This window comes from Neolamprologus brichardi, chromosome 6, assembly GCF_056152115.1.
Source record: "Neolamprologus brichardi isolate AB-2024 chromosome 6, ASM5615211v1, whole genome shotgun sequence".
In the NCBI taxonomy this organism is placed as follows: domain Eukaryota; kingdom Metazoa; phylum Chordata; class Actinopteri; order Cichliformes; family Cichlidae; genus Neolamprologus; species Neolamprologus brichardi.
The window spans coordinates 23,509,472-23,535,354 of record NC_142109.1 but is presented as its reverse complement, the minus strand read 5'-3'; the positions used below and the strand labels follow the sequence as shown (position 1 = coordinate 23,535,354).

The 25,883-nt window shown below is 41.8% G+C and overlaps 1 protein-coding gene and 1 long non-coding RNA gene across 2 annotated transcripts in view; one reads left to right on the top strand and one right to left on the bottom strand.

Annotated features, from left to right (window-relative positions):
- Positions 1-356: 356 nt before the first annotated feature.
- Positions 357-25,883, top strand: part of ube2o (ubiquitin-conjugating enzyme E2O) — a 44,941-nt gene continuing 19,414 nt past the window's right edge. The window contains exon 1 of the mRNA XM_006787494.3: positions 357-869. Within this exon, the coding sequence (XP_006787557.2) occupies positions 435-869 (435 nt within the window). The 5' untranslated portion in view covers positions 357-434. The remainder of the gene's footprint in view (positions 870-25,883) is intronic.
- On the bottom strand, positions 13,992-15,243 carry LOC102776176 (uncharacterized). The gene is made up of 3 exons (XR_436795.3): positions 15,122-15,243; positions 14,854-14,934; positions 13,992-14,298 (listed from the first exon to the last, which is right to left on the bottom strand). It is a non-coding gene; the product is annotated as an uncharacterized LOC102776176 (long non-coding RNA).

Genomic DNA, 25,883 nt, shown 5'->3' with positions numbered 1-25,883 from the left:
AGAGAGAGAGAGAGATGTCTTTTTTAACTATCGTGACTTAGGAAAATATAATTTAAAAGGGAACATAACCAAATATAATGAAATTTATAACAAAAAATATTAGTAATTTACAGCAGAAAACGAAATGTAACCATTAAAATATTGGCGTAAAATAAAAATGTACACAATTAGAGTAAGTTAGAGAGTCTCCCATCAGCAGATTACGAATCATACTTTACGTACCGCCTGCGGTCTTTCTCGGTGGCTCCTGTTTCTGGCTCTCGGCGCCCCTCAGTGGTGACAGCGGGTACTGCGTGATGACGCTGCCACACTGCGCTTCTTACGTAGCCTGCGTAGCTACGTAAACACGTGCGCTTCGCTGCTTCCAGGTTACAGTTTTTTTTTATTCCACCGTCATCCTCGCGCTCCAGCATCGCTCCCTGACAACAGCGGCGATGGCGGAGCCCGTAGCATCGGATGCAGCGGCCAAGACAGACTCAGCAGCAGCGGCATCATCACCCACACCGGGCCTCTCTCCCGTAGCCAGCCCGGGCTCTGAGCCTCCTTCCATGGCTCTTTCCCCCACCGCGGACGGCTCACAGCGGCTGCTCTTCTCCCACGACCTGGTCTCCGGACGATATCGCGGCTCAGTCCGGTTTGGCCTCGTACGGATGATCCACGGCGAGGAGGACTTTAACTCAGACTCGGACCTCGACGATGGCGGAGGGAGAGGCGGAGACGGCGGCGGCGGTGGAGGAGGCGGCGGACGAGTACCGTGCGGTTCGGACACTGAGAGCGCCGTGGACACCCCAAGTCGGCCTCTCGGGAGGGGATTTGTCCGCGTCCAGTGGTACCCCGAAGGTGCGAAGCAGGACATCAGGGAGACAAAGGTACCACACAGCTGCTAACGTGCTCACTGTTTACCCCGGCAGTTGGTGGTTATCTCAGCCTGACGTCAGGACTGCTTTGTTTCACCTGCCTGTTGTGGTTTTTCGGAGAGGGGGGTGATCGGCGGACTTGTTACCCAAGCAGTCATCAGCTTCACCTGATCCATCCGACTAAAACCTGCAGCCTAGCTCGCTAATTGGCTAGCATTCAAGCACACAAGCTAACTAGCAGTTTAGCTCGTAGCCTCATGTATCTTAGCTGGTCCCGGCAGGCTGAGCAGGGTTGATCCACCTGACTGCAGCCAGCTCGCTGCTAGTACACCAAACACACACACACACACACCACTGACCGGACAGGTAGGGGCTTGCACAGGTCCTGTCAGGTGCACCTCCCTGCTTAGACACCTTACACCTATTGATTAGCTCATCCTTGACTCAGTGTAGATCCTCAGCTGGGTGTGACCTGGCCTGAGACCAAGCTTTGTGTGTGATAGAAGATCTTTTATTATTATATAAACATACATATCTGAGTTGAGCCTGATCCCAAGCACCGAGGTCAGACCAGGAGAACGAGGCTGTAATCGTTGTCCTCCTGTCCCCTCTATCAGCTGCAGATGTCTTCCAGCTCAATTACAATTAATGAGTTAGTTGAACAGCAGGGATTTAATTGGAATTTTTTTTTTTAAATTTCTTTAGAGCACATTTACTTTTCATTGCGTTTATTATTTACCTTAATTAGTTCAGAACATTGAAACCAAACTCGTGCTGCTTCTTTTGCATCATTGTGAGCATATTTTTTTATATATATATATATATATATATATATATATATATATATGGCTGCTGGTCATCATTTTAATATTTTAATATAATTTTGATAGTGCAGATGTGCTGAACTGAGAGTTTATAGTCCATGGCATATAATTTCTAATGCTCCTCTATAGCAGGGTTTTACATATATAACACTAACAATAATTGCTTCCACCCAATTATCTGCTCGATCTACCTCCATGCCTTGAGGTTCTGTAGTGTCCTTTTAGTCATTTGAAACCAAATCTTGTTGATTACTGTGCTTTGCATTTTCTCTGTCGTTTCAAATGTTGGGAACATTACCAAGAAGATTTGAATTAGTTTTTTGCATTAGTTCACACAGACCTAGAGACCGGATGGAGAGTGGTTGCTGGAGGTTGCTGTCTGTTGCAAACTGCATGCTGCACCAATAACCTCCTTGTGGTTGCTGCAGTGCCCTTAGTTTGCATGGAAGGTGTCAACTTGTCCGTATTTGCCAACAAACCATTGAGCACTAGTGAAATTTACACTGCTCACCTTTAATGTAAGAGTTGTACCCTACTTCTGAAACCACCATGTTTCAAAAGGCATAACTCTTTACTTTGAAGGCAAACATTAGCTATTAACACACAAGTGTTGCACTCTTCAGTTTCACAGCCACTTGGCGAATAAAGAAGTCAGAGTCTTCTCTGCAAAGGACGAGTGACTACAGCAATCACAAAGAGCTTTTTGGTGCAGCTCCCTGTCTGGGCATAAGCGCCTGGAGATTCGGTTAATTCATAGTTTCAGATCATCTTTAAGGACACTAAACCTAGTGTAGGTTATATTTTTTGGGAGGGGCTGTTAAGTGAAGAGGGTACAAAAAAGGTACAAAGATCAGGGAAGACTGTGCAAATGTCCTCAGGCAGATTTGATATGGGTCAGGTGCTTTACCCATGAGCTAAACCAGCACCCAAGAATTTAGACTCTTGCATCCCAAATAGTACAGCTGACATTATTTCAACTTTAATTACATCACTCGTTGGTGGTGGTTGGACACTGTGAACCTGTATGTTAAAAATTCAGCTGTGATTGTTGATCAGTAGTTTGTTGATACTACCAGTATGGTCAACACTGGGGCGATTATGTGCAGTGCAACCAATATGAATCAATACCTTTTAACTGACATATCAAGGTGATTGATTAAAATTCTGAAGGCTATTGAGGTATGAAATATAGATTTAGACACCCGGACGCCAATTATTTGTTTTGAAGTTTAAAGTCTGCATTTCTAAAGTAGACAACAAATATTTGCAAACTTCTGGCGATTTCTCTGAGTGATTGCAGTCAGTCCAAATCAGACTGCAACAGCTTGTAGAAAGATTGCCACCCATCAGGTAGGTTGAACCCCCTGGGTCGTAATATTCTCAAAGTATTTGTATTTAATATATTTATTTAATGAAATATTCATATTTGGCACCCCTGTATTGAAACAATATAACAATGCAAAAATACACTGACACTATGCTGTATTGATATGTTTCTTTTCTTTTTCCCCTTTTCTCACTCCTAATAATTAATACAGAGTACCACACGAAAGCATGATGCTGGTAACAGTGCCAGACACTCAGATTTTAAGCTCTACAAAAATTGACCAGAGAAATCTAAATGGTCCGTAACACTTTGCCTGTCTGGTGCAGTCAGCTGCTGCCTGTATTTGTCTAAGTGGCCACGCCCTGAACTCCAGCATCCTTTCTTCTTCTTCTTTCAGCTGCTCCCTTTAAGGGTCTCCACATCTGCCTCCACCCTAGCATCCTCTTCTGTCACATCAGCCCTCTGCATATCCTCCTTCACTACATCCATGAAACCTCCTCAACATCCTTTTTCATACATATCCACTATCCCTCCTCTGCACATGGTCCAACCATCTCAGCCCTGCCTCTCTAACCTCTTCTCCAAAACCATAACCAGAGCCCTCCCTCTGATAGCCTTATTTCTTCTGAGCATCTTCAACTCTGTCACTTCCAGATTGACTCCCTTTTTTTTCTCCTCACAGCCATCTTCGAAACCTTCTCTTTTGCTTTAGCCACTATTCTTCTGTCACAAATCACCTGCGACACTCGTCTCCACCCACTCTACCCTGCCTGCATGCTCTTCTTCACCTCACTGTGCACCGTTCTTAACTCCAGTATTCAAATGGATGAATTGGAAAAAAAAATCAGAGATTAAAACCATTTTTCTCCTGGGCAGTTAACATGCTTTTTAATGCTGTAAATTTGAACATTTTAACATGGAAGTCTGTAGTGACTGGATTTTGGAGCCAGTCTCGAGGAACAGCAGTGTGGAGCGCTTCAGCATCAGACCTTGAATTCAGTCGAATCTGGACAGCACATATGTGATGTTGGTACAGAAAGTCGCTAACCTGCATCGGTATAAACTACAGTCTCAGCCTTCTAAAACCTCTTGTCAGCTTCAGTTCAGTTAGACATGTAAATTGCTGCAGTTTTACCATTTTACCACCAGATAATGAGGATGTTTTAGCAGGTGCAGACTTTGCAAACCTGTTGTTCTGTGCATCCTCTAAGCTTCTCTGGGGTTCTCCTGGGCTTTGTGGAAAAGGGTCACAGAGTTTAAAGGAGGACAGGCCTGGAACAAGCTCACACAGACTCATTTCAGAGACAGGATGTGACCAGAAGAAGCCTATTTTAGAGCCCAGCGCTGCCTTGCTTTGTCTTTCCAGTTAAATGAGAAAAGTTCTGGTCTGAGTGTCATTCAGACCTCAATCAGAACAAAGGCAGAACGACGCGCCCCTTAAACAATGACGCTGATGTTTATGCAGCACCATGTCCTCTGTGCCGATGTGCACATGTATGGGTTTCATTGTGTGTCGTATTCGTGATTTCTCCTGTGCTTATCTGCACGCCCAGTCTCAGCAAGCTCATTTTGCATAAATCCTGAGAGTACGGTTTTACATCCTAATCAATCATTCATGATCACATCCTGCAGTATGCAAAGTTGTACATCTTCAAGGTGCTGTTTGCACAAAATTTCAACTTTTTTTTTTTTTTTTTTTCTGCAGGCTGCACCTCATTTTCACTTCACGTTTTCTCTTAGGAGCAATCAGTGGAGAGAAAAGTGATGCTTAGAGCTACTCTTGGGTTTCATAACGCAGACATTTTCACAGCGAATTAGGATTTTGGACATTGCGACCATTATGTGCAAACTCTAAATGATACAAGGCGATCAGTCTAATGTAGTTTCTTTGTTGCTTCATTTTAGCGCATGAAAGTGAAACCGTTCAAAGTTAAAATGATTGAAATGCTAAACTCTCTGCTTGCACAACGAGGAAGCCTTGCAAAGATTTAAAATGTACACAAACGTAGTGTTGCCAGAAACAGTATGAGATTAAACAAAGTGGTCAGTTTAATGAAGATTTGTCAGCAGGCGTGGTGCCCCATCGAGCAGCCTGGTAGCCACTGGTATTACTTTTGATATAAAAAAAACTATCAACGACTATGAGCTTATCTGCATGTTGCAGACTCTTTAAAAACTCCATCTGTGGAACAGCTGCCACACCACACACCCTCCTGACTGACGTTACAACACGGTCCCATTGATTTTTAGTATAATGCACATCGAGGAAGGGACAGTGAAAATGAAACGGCAAGCTTGCTGAGCTTGTGGTGTGAACATGCATCGTGTACGACATGTTCGGTGTTACTTTGTTTATTTAAAAATGCACCAGCGACTTCAGTGTACATTTAAATACCCTGCTGTCTCACTGGCTTTAATTTCCCCTTTAGCAGTTTCACCCACACCAATTAGCTATTTGGGGGGGGGGATGTTTCCCTTTTACTTGCCATAGGGCCCCATTTACACATGAAACTAAAAAATAAAAAGAACAGACGTGTTTTATTTGTTATCTACTCAATTTATGGTTTGTTTCATTTCAGCTCACTGCATGGCTTTACTGGATTTTGCAGCCATTTGCAGTTTCGCTCCTCTCCTCTGCTCTCTGTTTCACTGCATTTGTCACGAGCATAGTAAAGGAAGTAAAGAAAACGGAACAGTAAAAGCAGACGGCTGCGCTAAACGTCTGAGAACATCCGTGTTTACTTTTAAGCCTGCCCGATATCTAATGTGGTGAAGGGTGGGGACAATATGAGAAGCTGTGCTGCTGATGTTAAAGAGGTTGTCGCGGTTAGAGCGTTAGCAGCGGTCAGAGCGTTAGCAGCTCTCAACGCCATAAACTTTGAGTCGTTGTGCTATGTCAAGCCAATAAAACCATTCAATCGCACAAGAAAAACAACTGTTGTTATATGATTTAATTTATGATTACTTTTATGTGATTGTCAGTTTATGTATCACTCACAGATGTTAAATTACCGTATTTTTCGGACCATAAGGCGCACCGGATTATAAGGGGCATTAAGTGAAACAAAACGGTCAGATAAGTCAAACTTTACTAAACTCATTCTTCTTGCTTCCTCCACTTCCGTACCATTGATTAATTAATGTGGAATTCTCTGGCAGCTGCTCTATTCCCATGTTGTTGCAGTATATTAATGACTAACCTTGTGTTGTGGATGGATTATCTCAGTTGTTCTCCTGACTGAAGTTTACAGCATCCTGCCATGCGATTGCATTTGTCCCCAACCATTGCATCAAGTGGAAAAAAGTTAGCTTTCATCTTCTAGCTTCACTGTGTTTGTTATGCTAACATAGCTGTGACGCTGGCAATCACGTAGCACATCATTATATACCAGCTAGCCCAACTTCAGTAACCCTAAAAAGTCACCGCTGTTTAGTTTTCGGTCTTCATTTATGTTGTACATGATAGCAGAGCTGTACATTTTAATTTTTTCAGAAATCTCTCAGTCAGAACATGCTATATCATGTTTAGGTGGAAACTAGCGAGCTAACTTCCTGCTAACTTTTAACTCCGTTAAATGTAATAAATTCTGTTTTCATGGGTGTTTCCTGGATGTTAAACTTAATTGTTACAGCTGGTAAAGCACCAACACTGATCATTTTATTACAGATGAAAGAATTTAGACAGTTTTTCAACTCTCAAAGATGCGGCAGTGTTCATTCAACTTCAGGTCCTGAAGCGGACGGAGTTTTGGACCCAAATTACTCCACGAGGCTCCTGATTACGGTAGCTCCGACAATCCATCAAGCGGTGCGGCTTCGTAGCTTACCAAAGTCGTACTAAAACATTTGGTACAGATTTTTGTACCACATAAAATCGGTTCGAGGTCAGTAAGCACAACCAGAATTCATACATAAGGAAAATTAAAGGATTTTAAGTGCCTCATAGAGCGGAAAATACGGTATGTCCTAAAACATAACAATAGCAATAATTGACCTAAATAATGGAGGACCTCATCTTCCGTGTTGTCAAACCTATGACACCATATACCAACTTTACATACCTGACCACATCACCACCACCAGGCGGTGCTTTTTGAGTGTTCCCGCCAAGACCCTCTCTCTGTACATGTCGGAAGACACAAACTCTACTGGCGATTACAGTTTTTGGTCTCCTGACCAAGCAAACAGAGCTGGGATGTTCAGTATCGTGCTTGAATCTGTCATGTCACCCTGAAAATCAGCAGGAAATTCCAACAAACTGCACTCCAGCAGCTCTGGGAAATGTAAGCAATGGATGTTGATGTATCCATTTCTCAAGAGCACCAACCAAAACTTGTGCTTTCTGATCTTTGGTGACTTTTAATTTAGGTAGGTGGAATTGTTCTCTCTGAGGAAGGAAATGGCATTTCCCTTTTCATGGCGCTAAAACGTCATGCGATGGAGTCTGCTTCCACTTCCAGACAGCGTGCTGAATTTTTGTCATGGGTCATTAATGAACATCAGCCCATCATGCTCAGACCATCCTCACTGAAATAGTGAGAAAGTGAATTTTAAAAAAGTAAAACTGTTGACTGGAAATGAGACATGCTGACAGTTTAGTCCCAGGTGGCTGTTATGGTAATGTGCAGGCTTTTTCTGTACCCTGGGAATGGTTTCATCCCACCTTCTGCTCTCAGAGTCAGTTGAATTGTCAGGGCTTTCTTGGCGTGCTGTCATACGATGAGCTCCCACTTTCGCTGCTCTTGCCCGTTACAATGCCCTCGAGTTAGCAGCATTATGCATTCATTAAGGTTCACTGCTCTGAATACAAATCAGACTGATCTGATTTGTGATTAATAAATTCCACTCGGCTGCTCGCAGTGCTTGACCCCACGGTGAAATGAGGAAATAAAACATTAGCATTTTGTCGCTTATGCTAAGCCATTATCGTTATGTTGCAACTGAAACAGGAAGTTCTGGATCAATAGACATAAATAAATCCCGGTGAATAGGGAGACTCCAGGTCTTACTGCATTTATTTTTGTCTTTCATTGTGCTGGAAGGTTTTTCTTTCCTTTTTTTTTTTTTTTTTTTGTTTTAGAGGCACTGCTGAGCAAGTTATTTAGGGAAGCTTGATGCTGCGTTTATATGGGAACCTTTTCTTTGGCTTGTCCTTCAACTCAAAGTGCTCTCAAATTACTGAATAGTTTTGGTAGACTTGTGACTTGCACACAGAACCTTTTGGCAGCTGTAGCAGTCTGTCTGTGCAGGTTTCTTCTGTTTGGTCTACGGGGGGGAACAGTTCTGCAGTTTTGTACCACAACTCCAATTTCCCTGTACCACAGTGGCCATTTGGTGCTGTTAAAACATGCCAGTCTGGTGAAACCTGGAATTTTGAAAAATTGTGCAGGTCCTGAGTGAATAGCAATTTTTAACAAAGTACATAAAAAGGAATAAGTGTACATATCCCAACATACAGTACATTCAAGCATATTTAGCATGGGTTCAAGCCTGATCATGTAGAGCTTAGTTTGTAATTAATAAAATTTAAAATTTTTGGATCTCACTGGAAAAGATCTGCTGATCTGACTCCTGGTACTACTACTAGTTGCTGGATGGAAGAAAATGCAAATGTATAAGAAAAATCTTGGTTACATAAGCTATTTGTTTTTTGTTTTGTTTTTTTGATAATAAGATGACTATTTTGTTATTAGGAAATCATGAACACCCCTACAAGGGTGGGGGTTATATTCACTGTATGCTATCCTTAGCATGGAAACAGTGATGGCAGCCATCAGTCTGTTTGTCTCTCAGGCTTATTGTTTAACAAATTCTTGTGTGAACAACAGGTTTATTGCTCTTGTTTGCAGCAGATGGAGGGGGAATCCATCAAAATTTCAAGTGGGTGGAAGAGCTGAATGCTGTAACTGCAGGGTGACTCCCATCTGTCAACCTGGCCCTCCACCCTGCCCCCATCCATCCAGCTACACAAGTGTGGTCAACCCCCCCAGCTGACCTACACAATAGAAACATGTCTTTCCCGGGTGGGCTGACTGCTGATTTACACTCGGGCCACTGCACCACATGGTTTTCTTTCACCTCTTATCCATCTTCTGGTCATGATCACATACATTGCTTTTAGTCCCATCGAGCCCTCGCCTCTTCAAAAGCATTTTAGCTGCAGCGCTGCCGAGCACTTGAAGAGATCATCTTACTGCTGAAATGCGTTTAAAACACGAGGTCGGGCCGTATTTTTATTTTTTTTTATTTCTGGTTCTTCTGTTAAACACGTGGAGGCTAAACAAAGTGACTGTAAATCGATCACTGAGGACAGTATTTCAAGAAATGCACTGAGTAATCTGACCGAGTAGAATAGGTGTGATTAGTTTTAGGGGTGGGAATTAGCAATGTAATGATACAAATGATACAAACAGTCATTACATGGCAAGCAAGCAGTGCTTGCCATGTAATGGACCCATGAGAGGGTCCATGTTCTAGTCTTTACCACAGTTCTATCACTTTATAACAGCTGTACGAAGAGGCTTGAAATTTTATTCCTGGGGTGTGGCTGCTCTGACTGACAGGTCGATGGACAGCCTGTGTATGTTTGGCTTCACCTCTGCTTATTCAACTTACCAAACTTGTGGTGCATTTTTAGCTCAGTGATCTAACGATAACATGGCTTGCATTCATAGACTGTATATAAAGGATGGCTCTAACTAAAGGGTCTGAAAGTGGAGATAATGCAAAGTGTCTTACATTTGCATCTTTCCTAAGCAGGCCAGCAGAGAACGACTCCTGTGGTTGCAGAAAGGGGTTTGTGTGGATGCCTCCCTGTTTGTTTCTTACATAGCCGAAAATGACTCTCTGTTGGATTACACAAATATTTTAAGCGCAATCTGACTGCAAGACGATCGCCCAATACATCACAGTACACACAAAGGAAGAATTGAGTGTTCATTCACTTCGCTGTGGTGTCAGCCTGCGTGTGTCGTCCTTATTGATTAAGCTTGATTAGTTGATAAAGCAGCAAACACAGTTACTGTCTGGACTGAGCGGATGATATTAATCACATTGCTTATCTCCACTTGTTTAGTCTGCTCAGCTTGTTTAAAACCTAAATCATTTATCCTGCCAGTTCCTCAGCGTTTAACCTGCTGCAATTCAAGTTGTATTTAATCAAACGATTTTGTTTTTAAAAATGAAAAAAGTAGGATTACTTTTTTCATTTTAATTTAACTTAATCAAAGATTAGTAGAATTTGATTAAGTCCTTCAGAGCTGTGGTCTCATGTCTTTTAAAGGTCACCTGAGTGTTGCCGATTGTCAAAACAGCTACTCGGATGTTGCACACTGCTCCAGCACTAATACCCATCAGATGGCTGTATGCATCCGTCAGTGCAGTTTGCTCAGAAGCCACCCGCAGGTGCTTGTGGTAGGCTGGCAGACGTTGGTGTAATCTGGGACACGAAGCTGTTGCCAAGGCCCGCCCAATGGTGCTTTGGAGCCCAGAGCCTTGGTTATGGTTTGTGCAGGTGCCAGGCAGGCCCAGGGAAACAAACAGACGAGGGGCAGGGCACCAGCCACCGTACTGTACGCTTCCTCGAAGAACAGTGAAGCAGCGCTGCACTGCAGCTGCTCATCACACCTGAAGAAATCCTCCTAAAAAGTTCTTTTTCTTTAATGCTGACTGTACATGCTGCAGCAGGTAGCTGCAAAAGTCTGTGAATAGTGGATGCAAACATCTGTTTTGTGTTCATCCCTCAAGAAGATGTTCAGGTTAAAGTTATTTATTTGTCTTCTTGGAGATGGTTTCTGACTGGTAAAACACGAGCTTCACAACTAGAACAGTTATGCAGTGTTTAGACCATTTTTTATTGGATCAGGTGAAAATCTGAAAATGTTGCTCGTGAACATTAAATCATGTTTGGTCGACTTGCTGTCTTGTTTGAATTGTTTGAGGAAAAATAGAGCAGAAATGTTTTATTTTTTTTTCTTTCATTGAAACTGTCATTTTGTGCGTTACTGTCGCACTAAAGTAGTTTAAGTTTGTTACGTTTATTCATAAGCACATTTTTAAAATGAACAACAAAGTGCTGTGCATGCTGAAGGAAAGACAACTTAACTGTATGAAAACAGGGGGAAGAAAATGGGAAAAACTTCTAACCAGTTTTAAATAAAATGCAAATCAGTCTGTGTACTATTGCACCGAAACGTCAAAAATAAATAGACTCGAAGCAATAACTTTGAGGACTCCTCGGCTGCTGTTTTCAACCATCAGTTACCCATAAACACACGAGCAGCGAGTGCAACTCATGCTGTACTGAGTGTGTGATAGTTTATTGATTTGACAGCATTCGATGGTGCTCTAGACGGCACACGACTACGATGCTGCTAAATGTGCGGTGACTTTGCTGAGCATCTTTTGCCTTATTCTTTGTTGTCTTATCCATCAGAGCAAACATGAAAACGCAGACAGACATGGAGGATGTCTAGGTAGGTTGTGATGAAGCTGCTCAGCAGGTAAAGGAAGGATATGTCTGATGTTTTTCTTTTTCACCTTTTAGACCTCCACCTCGGGGGTCATGGCTTTTAGAGTGCAACCAGTTTGTTGTTAAAGTGTGAAATGGACGAGACAAGCTGTGAATCTGCTGTGCTCTCTGAAGACTTCAGGTCTCATGGATCATCTTGCTCTGTTATCCTCCTTCCATTTAAACTACATCAAAGTTGTTACAGACTGTATGAGGGTTTGGGCAATTTAGTTATTTTTTTTAAAATCGACCTTTTAAAATGTGGGTAAACACTGGTGCTGTGTTAATTTGCAGAGTTTGGCTAATAGTGGCACCAGCAGCCATCTGTTCCTGCTGGTTAAAGTCCATGTTGCCTGTTGGGAATTTGGTTACACATTGCTCTGGTGCAGTGCCAGTTTATTCTGACACAGCCTACATTAAACTTCATTTTCACTGAGATGTTGTCAGACCGAGCTGGTTTAACTAGATGGCCAGCAGGTATTCAGACCTGCCCACGACAAGGACAGGGAGTAAAATCAGACTAGATCACTAGTCTCAAGTCATGAAACGGTCAAACCTGAGTAGAGTCTAATGGATGAGGTTAAACACTGTCTGTACTAATATGGTGTAAATCAAAGAACCGTTTAAGCCGTTGGTTACATTCGGTTTTAACTGAAGTCTGATCTCAGATTAGTTTGAGAAGTGGGGCTAACGTAGGCCTTCTCTGCTGCTTGGTTAACAGATGCATAGAACACCAACTGATGTGTAATGTATGAGGTCACGGTTTTCTTACTGTAACCCGGGAGATGAATTTTGTTTCCTGTCTGCCGTGTCTACAGTGAGCAGACGTGCTCGCACGAGAGACGAGCGCAGACAGGAACCTTAATCCCTGCATTAATTCCACTATTGTCAGCACCGCGTTCAAACTTGAAAGTGAAACGTGTGTTCCTCATCACGACTTGTCAGACTTGTCGTTCAAGCTTTTACAGAAAAGTGACTAAAGTGTTCATTTAGACATTAAAACATCAGTTCTGATGATTTTAAAGGATAAAAGGTGCCTGTTGTGTCTGAGAGTTTTTTTTTTCCCGAACGTGTCTTTATCTCCATCCCACCCTTCTTCTTTTCTCTCGCTCCCCTGCGTTCTCCTCATCTCCCCCACCTCCCACCACCTCCCTCATCTTCTCCACCTTCTCATTAACAGCAGCTGCATTCACAGCTTTTTCATTCTGAATAAAATCAGCTGTTGTGGGATGTGATTTTCATATAATCTGGTGTTTACATGCTCTGACGCAGTTAAATGGACAGAATAACGTCATGTTCACTGCAGCGCTTGTTATTGTGACTCAGTTCTTTCATTTTTTTTAAGGTAGAGCTAATGTGCTTTTCTCTGATTTCAGCCTCACTTGTATGGTTACTCATACTGATACGAAGTAGTTTAATTATTAGTGCGTGTTCAACTATGTGCTAAAAGCTCAGACTTTTTAAATTCTTTTATTTTTTTATATGTATGATGTCAAGAGTGGATGTCCTCATACCCACCAAACGTTCTGTTTCATGAGGGGCAGCCAATCAGTGATGTGAGGGCTGATTAGTGAGACTGACTGTAAAGGCAGAGAAGCTAAAAGGGTTTGTTCTAAAAGGCTCAAAATAAGACAAATGAAGAGTATTTTGATTTGTGAATCATGCAAAGCTACTCTTACTGAGTCCAAGAAACCCCATGGAGCTGGAAATATACAGCAGAGGTCCACTTCAAGAGTTTGTAATAAAATCAGAATAATTTTAGTCTAGTTTTTATACTACCAGACTATTTTCTTTACATTTTTTATATGTTTTGGACCTGTTCACTCTTTATTATTTTTGTTTAAATTTTGTATTGATATTTCTTTTCCTTCATACAGCCGTAGCCAGCGTCCTGACAGAGACGTGTTAGACTGTTGATGTAATGTGGTGCTGACTGGATGGGATAATGGAACACACACACACACCCACACGCACACACACACGAATAGCTGCACTCTGAGGTGACTTGCCTTGCTTAAGGAGCCAGCCTCCTTTCCTCCTCCTCCTCTCTCTCTCTCCCTCCTTCATCTTCCCATCCTCCTGTTTTCCTCTGCAGTGTTGGTCCTGCCCAGTGGGGAGACAGTCTACTTTCTCCTGCTCGCTCTTCCCCTTTGTATTTCCATTTTACTATCTGCTGTTTTTGCTGCACTCTTGTCTATTTCTGGCTCCTGCTTTTTCTGGTTTCCTCACTCTCTGTCTCTCTCCTGGGACTTGTCTCGATCTCCCACTTGTTGGGCTGGCTGCTTTCTCGTCTGTACCACGTTCACAGCTCATCCTCATTTTCTCCCCGTCACACCCTGTCTCCAGCTCCTTGCGCCCTCCTCCCCTTCGGCATCTTCTCTCCTGACGTTTTTTTTTTTTTTCTCTTTTTCCCCACATCCATTTCTTTGTCTTAATGATTGACACTCGAGTATCCTCCACCACCTTCTTCCTGTCTCCATCTCCTATTCTCCTCCTTTTTGTGACTGCATTTTCTTCTTTTTGCTACTCATTTCCCTGCTGATATACAGTACAGTGCTCTGTCTTGCGGCTCTTAGTGCTCCTTGTTGTTTTTTTTTTTTTTCTTGTTTCATCTCTCAAATTACACAGCAAGGAGATTGCTCTATAATAGATACTGTGCTATTAGTCCTTCTGTCGATCCCCTGTGGTCTTCATCGGTAAAAGGATTTGTGCCTTCTCTGTTTTTAATAGAGCCGTGCACCCTTCCTGTGTGTCCAAATCAATAGGCTCAGCTAGGCTGTCCTGCAGCAGCAAGAAGGGTTATCAGGGTGTGAGGATTTATTGGTGATGCAGTTTATTGCCTTATAAACAAAACTGCAAAGACTAATCATTGATCTGTTTTCTTTTGTTTTTTTTGCTTCATTACTTTTAAATAAACTCAGGATTACTGTATTTACTTTATTTTAAGATCACCATCCTTGCAGAATCAGTGTCTGATGTGAGAACCTCATTGTGCAGCATCAGACAGCCAATCACAAAGCTGTGATAGCAGTTCTTCAGACTAGTGTGAGAGCGAGAGGCTTTAATGTGCACAAACCAACCCACACGAGCTCAAAGGGTCTTCTAACGGTAGTGTAATTAGTGCTGAATTAGTAGCAGCCTGTGTAGTGTTTAGCAGTTAGTTGGTGTGTATCACAGTTATTATTAGAATTATTTTCATAGCCCCTTTACATACGCCAGCTGTTAAGTTAATGTCTGCAGTGCTGTTTTAACTTTTAACACATTCGCAAAGTTATTATAAGCCTCATTCACGCACAATTGCATGCATTCATGCAAGCCTAAGATTCACATACTCACACTCTGATGGACGCATCAGGGGCAACTCGGGGTTCAGCATCTTACCCAAGGATACTTCGACATGGGGATTGAACTATCAACCTTTTGATTAGTAGACAACGTGGTGGAGCAGGACATTAGCTACGGCTACTTCATTAGGAGGACATCACAAAATATTTACATAAATGTAAAATGAGTGGAAATTTATCATAATGTTTTTTCTGAGTCCTGTGAGATTTTAATCAGTGGCGTTGATGAAAATGAAACCAGTGATCCCACGCTAACTCACCGTGTCATTATGTTTAGATGCTTAATAGAGACGCGCTTGGCAGAAGAATTGGCAAACTGTGTCAAAGATTAAGGTACTTTGTCTTTGCTGAAAGATAAAAACAAATTGAATTTGGTGACTATTATAACAGCACAGAATGAAATTGGCTTTTAAAAAGACACAAAAATGGTAGGAAAACTGTGTCAGTGTAACGCAATGGTTACAGTCACAAAACTGTAGTGTATACAAACATTGGCTTGTTGTTATGTCAACAGGTTTGATGATCAGTAAATCATTGGGATTACAATAATCTCTAAGTCATTGGGAACCAAAGTTGTAATTGAAGGTGAAAACTGATTAAATGCTCAGCCCTAATTATGAACATAAACCATCAGGCTCTGAAAAGATGCTACAAACAACATCTAAAATGTTTTATATGACATATTTCCTTTGAGGCGGTTACATCAGTCGTTTCTACACCACACATATCTGATCCAGAGGCTGTTCACATTAACTCAACACGGACACGTTTCAGTTTTATCCATAATCAGCTTCAGCAGACCCACAGTGCAGAGTCTGGCATTGTTCCATTCTACTGTGAAGTCTTAATTAATTACTAATTAATTAATGAATTATATAAACTAACGATCAGATTTTGGAAGTGGACAAATGCTGTTGGTGCACTGTTAAATGCAACAAGTGAGCAAAGACTGCAGCACCACTCAAAGACTGACTGCGATGAGTCAGCTCAACATCATGAAACTACTCCCAACACAGCTCGTGTTTTTATGCATTTTAATTTTTGATTGAATTGTAAAACTTTTGATATATGAGCTAATTTAGCTTTTGATTCAGCTACTGCATGGGGCGAAGCTCTGCCTGTGCATGTAGGTCTGTTATTATCAGGGCGACCTGCTTAGCAAAGTCATTTAAGTATTTTTGAGTCACAAATAAATAAAACTTTCAATACATTTTTTAATTAGCTTGCACATGTAGTTTACATTGTCCTGAGGGACCTACTGTACATTTACATCTGAGTGTACTGGCTTTACCTCATTGCTTAGCGAGTGGTTCCTCCTCTACAACCTGTAACAAGCCACCCCCCCCACCCCCCCCTCAGTGTGACAGCTTTAGCTGAAAGCAAACCATTGCAGTTTTGGTGCTGTAAACGTCAGCTTCTTTTTCCTCCTTAACAGTCCTCGCTATCAGTGCTGTGGAGCTGTGCTTAGCTTCCAGACACCGATTATGTCTAAAGGACATTTTTAGTTTTATGGTTTCTCGATTTGGAAAAGGAAGTGAATATAGTTGTGTTGGAAACCTACAAATCTTTGCACTCTTTCAGCAAACGATTAGCTGGAATCAAGTTGCAGCAAAATGTTTTTAAAAGTTACAGGAAGTCCTACAATATCACTCACTTTCTTCTTTTTGTTTCTATAAATAAAAGTGAAGTTAGCCCTTGTACCTCCAGCTGTGCATGATGATCATCGCTGGCATTCGCGACACAAAGTGATGCAAATTTTTTTTCTTCCCAAGTTGAAACGTTTTTAACTCGCATGGATGTGGATTTGATCAGTTCACCTCTTTAGTTCACGTCATGTTTGATGTGAACGAGCTTAGTCTTTCTCAATGGTCATCCCAACCTTCATGTGAGGTTTTGGTGTATCTGGTTTGTTTGATACTTGGATGTCTACATGATTGAGAAAACTGAATACCTCTTCTGAACTTCTGAAATCTTGCTGCTCACAAATAGTCCAGCATGCAGTGAGGTAATAATCCCATTGAGATTCCACATAGGGATTTTGATTACGAGTCATAATATTTTAATCACCCAAGGCAGACCCCCCCCCCCCCCCCCCCTTCCCCCCAGAGTCGCGGAAAAGAACTACTGTGCCCACAGTCCTAAATTGAAACCACATCTGTGATTGGTGGAAGTCTCTGTTACCATGGAAATGTTTAAACCTGTGAAGACAGGTAGCTTAATAAACGGTAAACTTCAGAAATGGCGAGAGTGGTGATTGCTGTAGAGCATGAAGCACTGTGCTATATTGATAACAAGGATAAAATATATACAAAACAATTATACAACAGCGGGATAGGCTCAAATTCAAGAAGTTCGTCCAGAGTGAGTGAGTGTCTGCGTATGTCTAGAATTGCAATGCATTCTGGGATGAGCAGTTTTTTTTCACAGTTAAAAAGTAGTTCTTCACACAGTCTTGTACCTTGTACCTATCTAGCTCAGAACAAGCAGGAACTATTAAATATGAACCTATAGTAGCTCTGCAACAGATTACCTGAATTGTAGAACTTGGCTTACTCAGTTACTGAGTAACACACTGCTTTTAAACCAGTTTCAGCCAACTCTTTGTGCACTGACAAATCATTGAAGTCATTCACATAAAAACAACTCGGCAGCCACCCAGAGCGCAGTTCTCACAGGATCCACGTAACCCAGAAGGCCTCACTTGCTCTTTTACAGTTTGTTTGTCTCTTCTTTCAAAACTGCAAATTATTTTTTTCGATTTTTCTCCCAAACGCCACTGAGCTGAAGCATAGTTTGCCTGTGGCTGAAGGCGGAGGTGCAGGATGTAGCTGTGCTACGTCGCACCTTCATTATCACAGATTTTTAGCAGCATCTGTGGGTGGAATTTCACCTTCTGGCTTCATATTCAGTGAAGTTAGCCGTGTGTGGAGAGGAATGTTACCTGTTACTACTGAATGCGCCCGTGTTTGTGGCTCGGGTGTCTTGTTTGTATGGACAACAGAGTGAAGGAGAATATAGGTATAGAAAGCTGTCTGTCAGAGAGCAGGCGTGGCCCCCAAGCTGCAGTTCTCTGCAGCATCCATCTTCCTCTCCATCTTTGTGCCGCACCTGAATAATGACTCGTGCAAATCAGGCTGGAAAATCAAAGCCTCCATCGATTCTTGTTATCAATCTGGCCACTTCTACCCTAAAAGCATGGATGAAGAGACAACCAAGGTTGATGCTCTTCTTTTTCCGAGGCAAGTGCCACACACAAACATTGTTTTTTGTTTTTTTTTTTCCTTTTTGTTGTCGGAGTCTGTGCCCACCACCTCATCATACCGCCTCCCTCCTCCTCATCTCTATATGAGCCATAGCAACAGTCAGCTGCTTGGCTGTGACCCATCAGTGTAGCAGGGTAATCAGCTGTGTGTGTGCATGTGTGTGTTACCGGTAATGTCAAGAGATGTGCGATTCACTCAGCGTGTCAAAGTCCAGTTTTAATTAGTGCGCATGTGTGTGAACCTGAGGCTTTGGAAGAAATGCATAAATCACCACAGCAGCAGTGGTGCAGAGACACAGCTTTGATTTCAAGGTGCCTCGAGGAGTTGTGTGCATCATGTGAGTAACAAGGAGGAACCTTCCTCCTTCATCTGCTTTAAGATTCAGATTTCACAAAGTCACGGCGCTGCCTCATTTTAATTTGACCTCCAAACAAACCTTAAAGCTGTCAAACTCTTTCTGCTCCTTAAGGAGATATCATTGCTTCACTGCTAATGTGGAGGATTTCTTTAAGGTTTTTTTTTGTTTGTTTTTTTTGTGCTGAATTAATGCTCACCAGATTGCTCTGCAGAAAAATCAGATGTGAGAGTAAATTCACAAACCTGAGCAAATTGTGCTTAAAACTTAGAGTTGGCTTTTCTTTTTTGCGAACATCAGTATTTCTGCAAGGGTCACGTTTTTCTATCAACATCCAAGTTTAATAATATTGTTTTTCAAGCTACTGTGCACTGGAATCATCTTAATTCTGCATCATTAGTTTAGTAGCTGTGATCTTTCATTAGTACTTGGCTTCTGACTTATAAGGTCGAGTTTATTTATATAGCACATTTCAAACAGCCGATGCTGCACAAAGTGCTTAACGATATAAAAATGGCATTAAAAAGCAACAATGTAAAACAATAATAGGACAATAAAATAATTAAAACAATAACTAAACTGATTCAAATAAGACCAGAATGCTTGGGTCATAGTGTGTTAAAAGCCAGGGCATAAAAATGTGTCTAGACCAAAATACAATGAATTGCAGTAACTAATCTGCAAGTAAGGAAAAGGTGAATAACACGTTCAAAGACGTTAGCCGGGAGGTATGGCTTTACCTTGGCTAGCTGTCTTAACTGAAAGAAGCAGGACTGAACTACTGCACTCACCTGCTTATTCAATTTAAAAGAACCATCAATGTAGACACCGAGGTTTTTTTACATGTGTTTTACAATAGGAGGAAATGGGGCCCAGAGTGCTGTCGATGTGATTAAAGTTGCCAAAAATGACAACTTCAGTTTTATTTTCATTTAGCTTTACTATTTATCACACAGATACATAACACACAAACTCCTCTGATTCCACTGATTTCAGTTTCTGCTGCTAGTCTGAGCAGTGACGTCCTGACCTTTCCTGCGGGACACTGATGCGATCCCAAGCTCTCTGAGAGACAAAGTCCTTCCATTGTGTTTTGGCTCTGTCCCCAGATCCCCTCCAGGACACACCCAAAGCACCTCATCTACTGGCCCCAGTAGCTGTGTTGTTAGGGGTTGCTTGGTCTATGTAGGGTTTTCCAAGGAAAGGTAAGGGGCTAGGCCAGGTACGGCTCAAATAACTGTGAAGACAAAATCTAGATACTTGGAGCGGGGATACCAGGCTGTCCAGTGTTTACTGTATATGATTCTCCTCGTCTTTTCTCTTTCTCTGTGCTCGCTGTTTTGCCCCTTCCCCTACCTCCCTTTAAGTCTTTCTCTTTCTTACACACATGGTAAAAGAGAGTAAGTAATGCAAAGTTCAACCAAGACACTGCTGGATGAAACAAGAGCACTTAAAATCAGCCAAAAAAAGGTGTAATATATGTTTTTTTTTAATCTCCCTTTAGTTCCTCAATTACTGCCTAAATCACTCATTTAGGCATTAAGAGACGTAGATGGTAAGATGGTGACCATTTGTATTTTAGACATCAGTACAACTCACACATTTTAAATAAAAAAAGGAACTCGAACGTTTAGGTTTTTAATGTTTCATGTTGATGCTGAACACAAACGTACAGTTAAATCAAGGGTAAGACAAAACTGGGTGCATGTAGCTCATTGGTGGTTAAAGCAGCTTCTACCAGAGCTGTAAGCCCAGGCGATCCTCTCTGCTGAGAGATAACGGTATCAGGAGGGGAAAATGTTTTTGCTTTATCACTTTTGTAACGCGTTGATCGATGGGATGGCGGCGCCGTCCCTCCTGCTCAACTTCACCTCTTCCTGGAGAGTCGTCGCTCCCACCGCGGGGGCATGCAGCTCCCTAGCAGAATTAAGGAACAGAGTGTAAATGACATAATCCAGTTACAAGGTGTACGGTGGATTAGAAATTACAGTTACACATGTTAAGTGGATTATACTTTCATACCAACAGGACACTTTTAACAGCTGCCTGACCAGCACGTTCGCACTCGGTGGTTATGTTTCTGCACCTGTGCTTTAAACGCAGCGTTTCTGACTACAGCAGCGCACTGCAGCACAAAGCACTGAAAGAATATTAATGAAGAAGAGCTGCATTTGTGGGTCTGTCCAAAAAAAGCTCTTCTCTTGGCTAAAAGCTTCAGATAAGTAGGGAGACAAGTTGGTGTGTGTGTGTGTGTGTGTGTGTGTGTGTGTGTGTACATGCTCTAATCCTGAGCTGCAGAGAAATGAGGAGATGACAAGCTGATGTTTAATTGAGTACAAGGGAACATGGCGACCCATCGATTATATCCCCTCCACACAGTCACACACACACACACTCAGTGGCTCTTCTCCCAGAAACCAGAGGAGTTGGGTTACAGTGTAAGATAAAGCTGAAGCGCTGCTTTGTGTGTGTGTGTGCGCGCTCGTAGGCGCTTTTCATACTGTCCTCAACAGGATGTTTGGGCATCTTTACTCATACAAACTGCAGCCATACAGTCTTCACTGTTATCTCCAGCACCTTCTTGTTGTTGTGCTCATTTCTAGTCCAACTCTTTGCAGTAAAATGAAAAATGTATTTCCAAACATTGAAGAGTTGTGTGCTGATTGTCCTGATGCAGAGTTTAGCCCTGTTTCTGAATCTCTGCTGAGCAGGTATAAAATGACCCAGAAGGTCCACACTTATCAGAAACGTTTTAATAATGTAGTTCAGCTCGTTGTCCTCACATGCATAGTAAGTTTAGGAGCCGGGAAAGCCTGCTACCATTTAGTTCCTCGTTTAACTAATTATTGTTTTAATTGGCTGAAATAATCTTTCAGCCAATTAAAACATGCTGCTATTGCTTTACTGTGGAATGTATTACTTTTTTCCCCAAAGTGGTGTGTTTAGTATTTCTTGATATTTATATTTATTTTATTTGGGCAGCACAGTGCTCCTGTGGGGTCCTGGGTTCTAGTCAGCCGGCTGTATTCCCTGTGTTCTCCCTGTAGATGTGTGGGTTCTCTCCAGGTACTCGAGCTTCCTCCCAAAGTCCAAAGACAGGAGTGATGTTTTGTTAATTAGTGACTCTGGCTGCAGGTGTGAGTTAAAGTGTGAGTGGCGTTCTCTCTGTGTTAACCCAACAGTGGCGATCTGTCCAGGGTCTGGCCTCACTATGACCCTGAAGTGGATAAGCAGTTAACAAACTAAATGGATGGATTGTGTTGATTAGTATTCTGATTAGTCAGCTCATCAGCTGATTGTTTCAGCTCTAATAATAGCAGTATTACCTGCTTACCTTTACATGAGTCTGATATAAGTATATATTCCTGTTTTTCTCTATCCCCACTAGAGCAGGGCGATGTGACCAAAAATATTTATCAATATACATTTGAAAATTTGCGATAACGATATAATTGACACTAGACAAAATGCTTTACAACTCAACTTTATTATTGCAAACAAAAAAAACCCATCAATGTATTTTCACTAAAACAAGCAGCTTTTTTATGTGCATTAAAGTTATATAAAAATTTAACAGTGCAAATGCAAATTCCTTGCTGACAGTTTAACCAAAAGGCATTTCCAGTGGAAATTGGCCAACATATCCTCACCATAACCATGTATAATATCCACCAAACTTAAAAAGAGGTTATACACACACACAACACGGTAATATTATGTTGAAGCACAGTAGGTATAACTCCGCGAGGCTCCTGCTTACGATAGCCGTAATGCTCCGACAATCCATCAAGCGGTGCGGGTTCGTAGCTTAGCAAAGTCATACTGAAACATTTGACAGATTTTCGAGCGCCGTGTACATAAAATCGTTTCGAAGTCAGTAAACACAACCAGAATTCATACATAAGGCACACGGGATTATAAGGGGCACTGTCGATTTTCAGAAAAATCAAAGGATTGATTTGAAGTGTGCCGTGTTTTCCAAAAAACACGGTAATAACGACGGCCCGCTAGCATGCGCTACCAAAAATAGTGCTTTGTTGTGTATTTGACGGATGAAAGCCAAACCAGTTCCACACCACTGAAGTTGCAGCATTTTTACAAACCAATTCTGGTTCATCCGTTTCAGTTAATGATCCACTTTCGCTCTACTCATTCTGAGTCGCCGCCAGGTGCGTAAGTAAACACATGCACATGCGCATTTTACCCATATTCTATCGCGATATTTCATTTTCTTATTGTTGCTTAACATTACACCGGTATTACCGTGAACTGTATGATATAGCCCAGCCCTAATCCCCACCTCCCGTTCTGTACTAAATATGCAGTCTGCCTTGTTTTTATTCGATTTCTACTCTCTTCTCTACTTCCATCTGTGTCTGTCCAAACTCTGGTGTTTTGCCTGGTGGTTCGCTGCCACTTCTCTTCCTGCCAGCAAAGCCATCTTTTCCACTCGCCTATAGTGAAAATAGGCCCTCCCACAGGTCACCTTTTTACAGCAGGGGTTTGCACCTGATTGAGTGCTGCATAGGAATGTTAAACTCTGTTGCGAGGGTGGTGGTATTTAGTGCTGGTGCTTCTTCATTTCATTCAGTCACTTTTCTCCCTTGTATGTTTTTGGACACAAGGTTTAGTTGTCTAGGAACAGAGGAAGTGGTTGTATTGAAATTAGTTGCTCATCCTGTCCACGCCTATCGTTATCCAGGGTAACTCCTGCCTTTCATTAAGGCTGTAAAATTAATAAATGAGGCTACAAGATGGCAGCGATTAAACTGAGGACCTAACAAATGCAAAGTGAATTGCTTTAAGCCTGAAATTCACTTTTTTTATTTTCACGTAGCTCATCGTTTTTGTTTAGAGCTTCTTCATTCAGGTGAACGACTTCATGAAAGTCCGATTTTTATCACAGCAGTGTACCGTTCAGAGTTCACCTCTCATAACACTCTGTTAACATTTACATGAGCTGTACTACTTGTGTGTCTCTGTAAATTGTGTGTCATCTTTAGAGTTTAAAAGAAGGCAAATAGGCTTTTTTAGGTTTATTTGAAGATGTTTCACCTCTCAAGATGCTTCTTTGGGTCTAGAACTGATGGAAAGTCCCAGGTAATGAACCCCTGGTGGAGGCTGTGTTATCCTTGTTCCTTGTTCCTTTCAAGGGTGGTTCAGTGTATCTCGTCCTAAAGGAGAGAATGAAAGAAGCACTCAAACACCTTCTTTTCATATTTAGAGAATCTGAAGAGCTACTTCTGGGTCACTCCCCCCATTTAGAGTCCTGTGTCTTCAGCAACGGTCCACGTCTTACAGTCTCACGTTGGTGCACTTTTGTGTTTCTGCCCTGACTGGACTCTTAACACCTAATGTAGCAATCTGAGGAGTTAAAACCTCCCTCTTGCACATTTTGGTGATTTTGGACCCTGAAGGTTTTCCCCCCTCAGCCGTAAAAGTCTGATGGGATATTGTTTCGACCCTGCCGGGCACGCAAGCAACATGATCACATTCACAAGTTTGTGAATGTGACACCTCGACTCTACTAAAAATCTCAAATAAGTTTGAGTCTCAGTGACCTTGACCTCAAGGTTAGAAGTCAAAGGTCAAGTTTTCTAAAAATCTTGTGAATGTGAAAACTTCAGAACACAGTCACGTAGCATTTTGAAATTCATGCTGTAGGTGTCTCTACTAGGAGGCTAAAGGGTACTACTGGTCACCGCCAGTATTTTTGTAGATGAATTTTTGGTAACAGCAGGTGGTGTTTTTGTCCTCTCAGGTGTAGTGCGTGGTGTTTATGCACAAACTGGTGACATGAAAAACACCTGCCTCCGTGGGATTCAAAGTTTTGTTTTGTTTTTTTTTTAATTTTTGCTTTTTCTTGCATACAGTTTGTTCCATGTAAAGGCATCAACAGCCCAACAACAACTGAGTTAGCTAGCATTATACCATTTAGTCAAGCATAACTACTGGCACTATGGAGGTAACAAAAATACTTCGAATTGTGATTATTCTACTTTTAATGATTAAAAGTAGAGTAAACTTAATATTTAAGTACAGTAAAGCATTTTAGCGTATCTGTCAAATAAGAAATTAAAGGAGTTTCCAAAGTTTGAGATAAATGAATCGTATCTTAAAGGAAGCGGTATACATATGAAAAGCACAAATATGGCCTTGAACTAAACTAGCTGTTCACTGGTGTTTCATCTGTTTCATGTATGAACCCATGAAGTCCTGCATGCTGTGGTTTAAAGGTGAAGGAAATGCACAGCAAGGATGTGAGCCGGAGTTGTTTTTGGTGTTTGTTTGTTTTTGGGGGTTTTTAAAGGAGAAACCAAGATATCCATATAAGTGAAATAAAATCCACAGTAAAGGGCAGGGTCTATTCCTTTATCAAGGAGAAAAACTGCGATGTACAGTTGAAATGAAGACATCTCAGGGGTTAAATACGCCGCAAAACTTCTTTACATGGGCAGAAAGTGCAGTCTTCAGTAGTCCAGGCCACTTCAGCTCATGTTGCCCATGATGTCAAATTAATTTGACATCCTTTATGTAGTTTGTGTACATGATCTAGTCATATTTGGAGATCAGGCCAGCAGTTAATGGATTTTTAAAAACATTTTAAAACGTGTCCTCGCTAAAGAAAAACCCATGTGTGAACAGAGAAGGTGTATATCTGTCATGGAAACTGAATTTGGACGCAGGCTGTAAAGCAGTCTGATAACGGGGAGCTCACACTCCTGGTAGAACATGAGGAGTGCATTTTGTGCCGTTTACCTGCTGATCGTTTTTTAATGTTGTTCTCTAAGCATTAATTATAAACCATCTGTGTGTTGGCATCCAAAAAGCATTGAAACTCTCTATAGCTGCTGCTCAGTCATTGTTCATTACAGCAGGCATGTTTTTGTTTTGTTTTTTTAATTAATTTACTGCAGGCCCGTTTTCAGTCTGGATTCCTGCGCACAGGCATGGCGTGACACAGCAGAATTCAGTTCACAGGAACAATGTTTCCCTCTGAGAGTTGATCCGATGCCAAGTTTAGTCCAACAGCTTCTGTTTTCTGCCCTCTCCGATCGCTGCAAGCTGTGACTTTGTCCACCCCTCAGATTGTCCACAAACCACTTCAGTTATACTGGATCTGTATTCTTTTATTTCAGTGTTTTGATTAGTAATTGAAAGTGAAATTGTGTTTGCTGACTCGTCCGGTGCTGAATAAACACTCCTGCTGGCCGGCTCAGTGAAATGCGTCTCTTTGTTTGGACAGCAGAGTCGTTTATCTGCTCTCAGAGGGCGTTGCAGCTCTGCCGAGTGGTCGTGTGGGTGAGGACGGGATGCCCGTGTGACAAATTGCATAAGTAGCGCTCTTATGGTCCGAGTGCGAATAGATTTCATTGCTGGTTAATTTCCAGCTCTGTGTCCAGG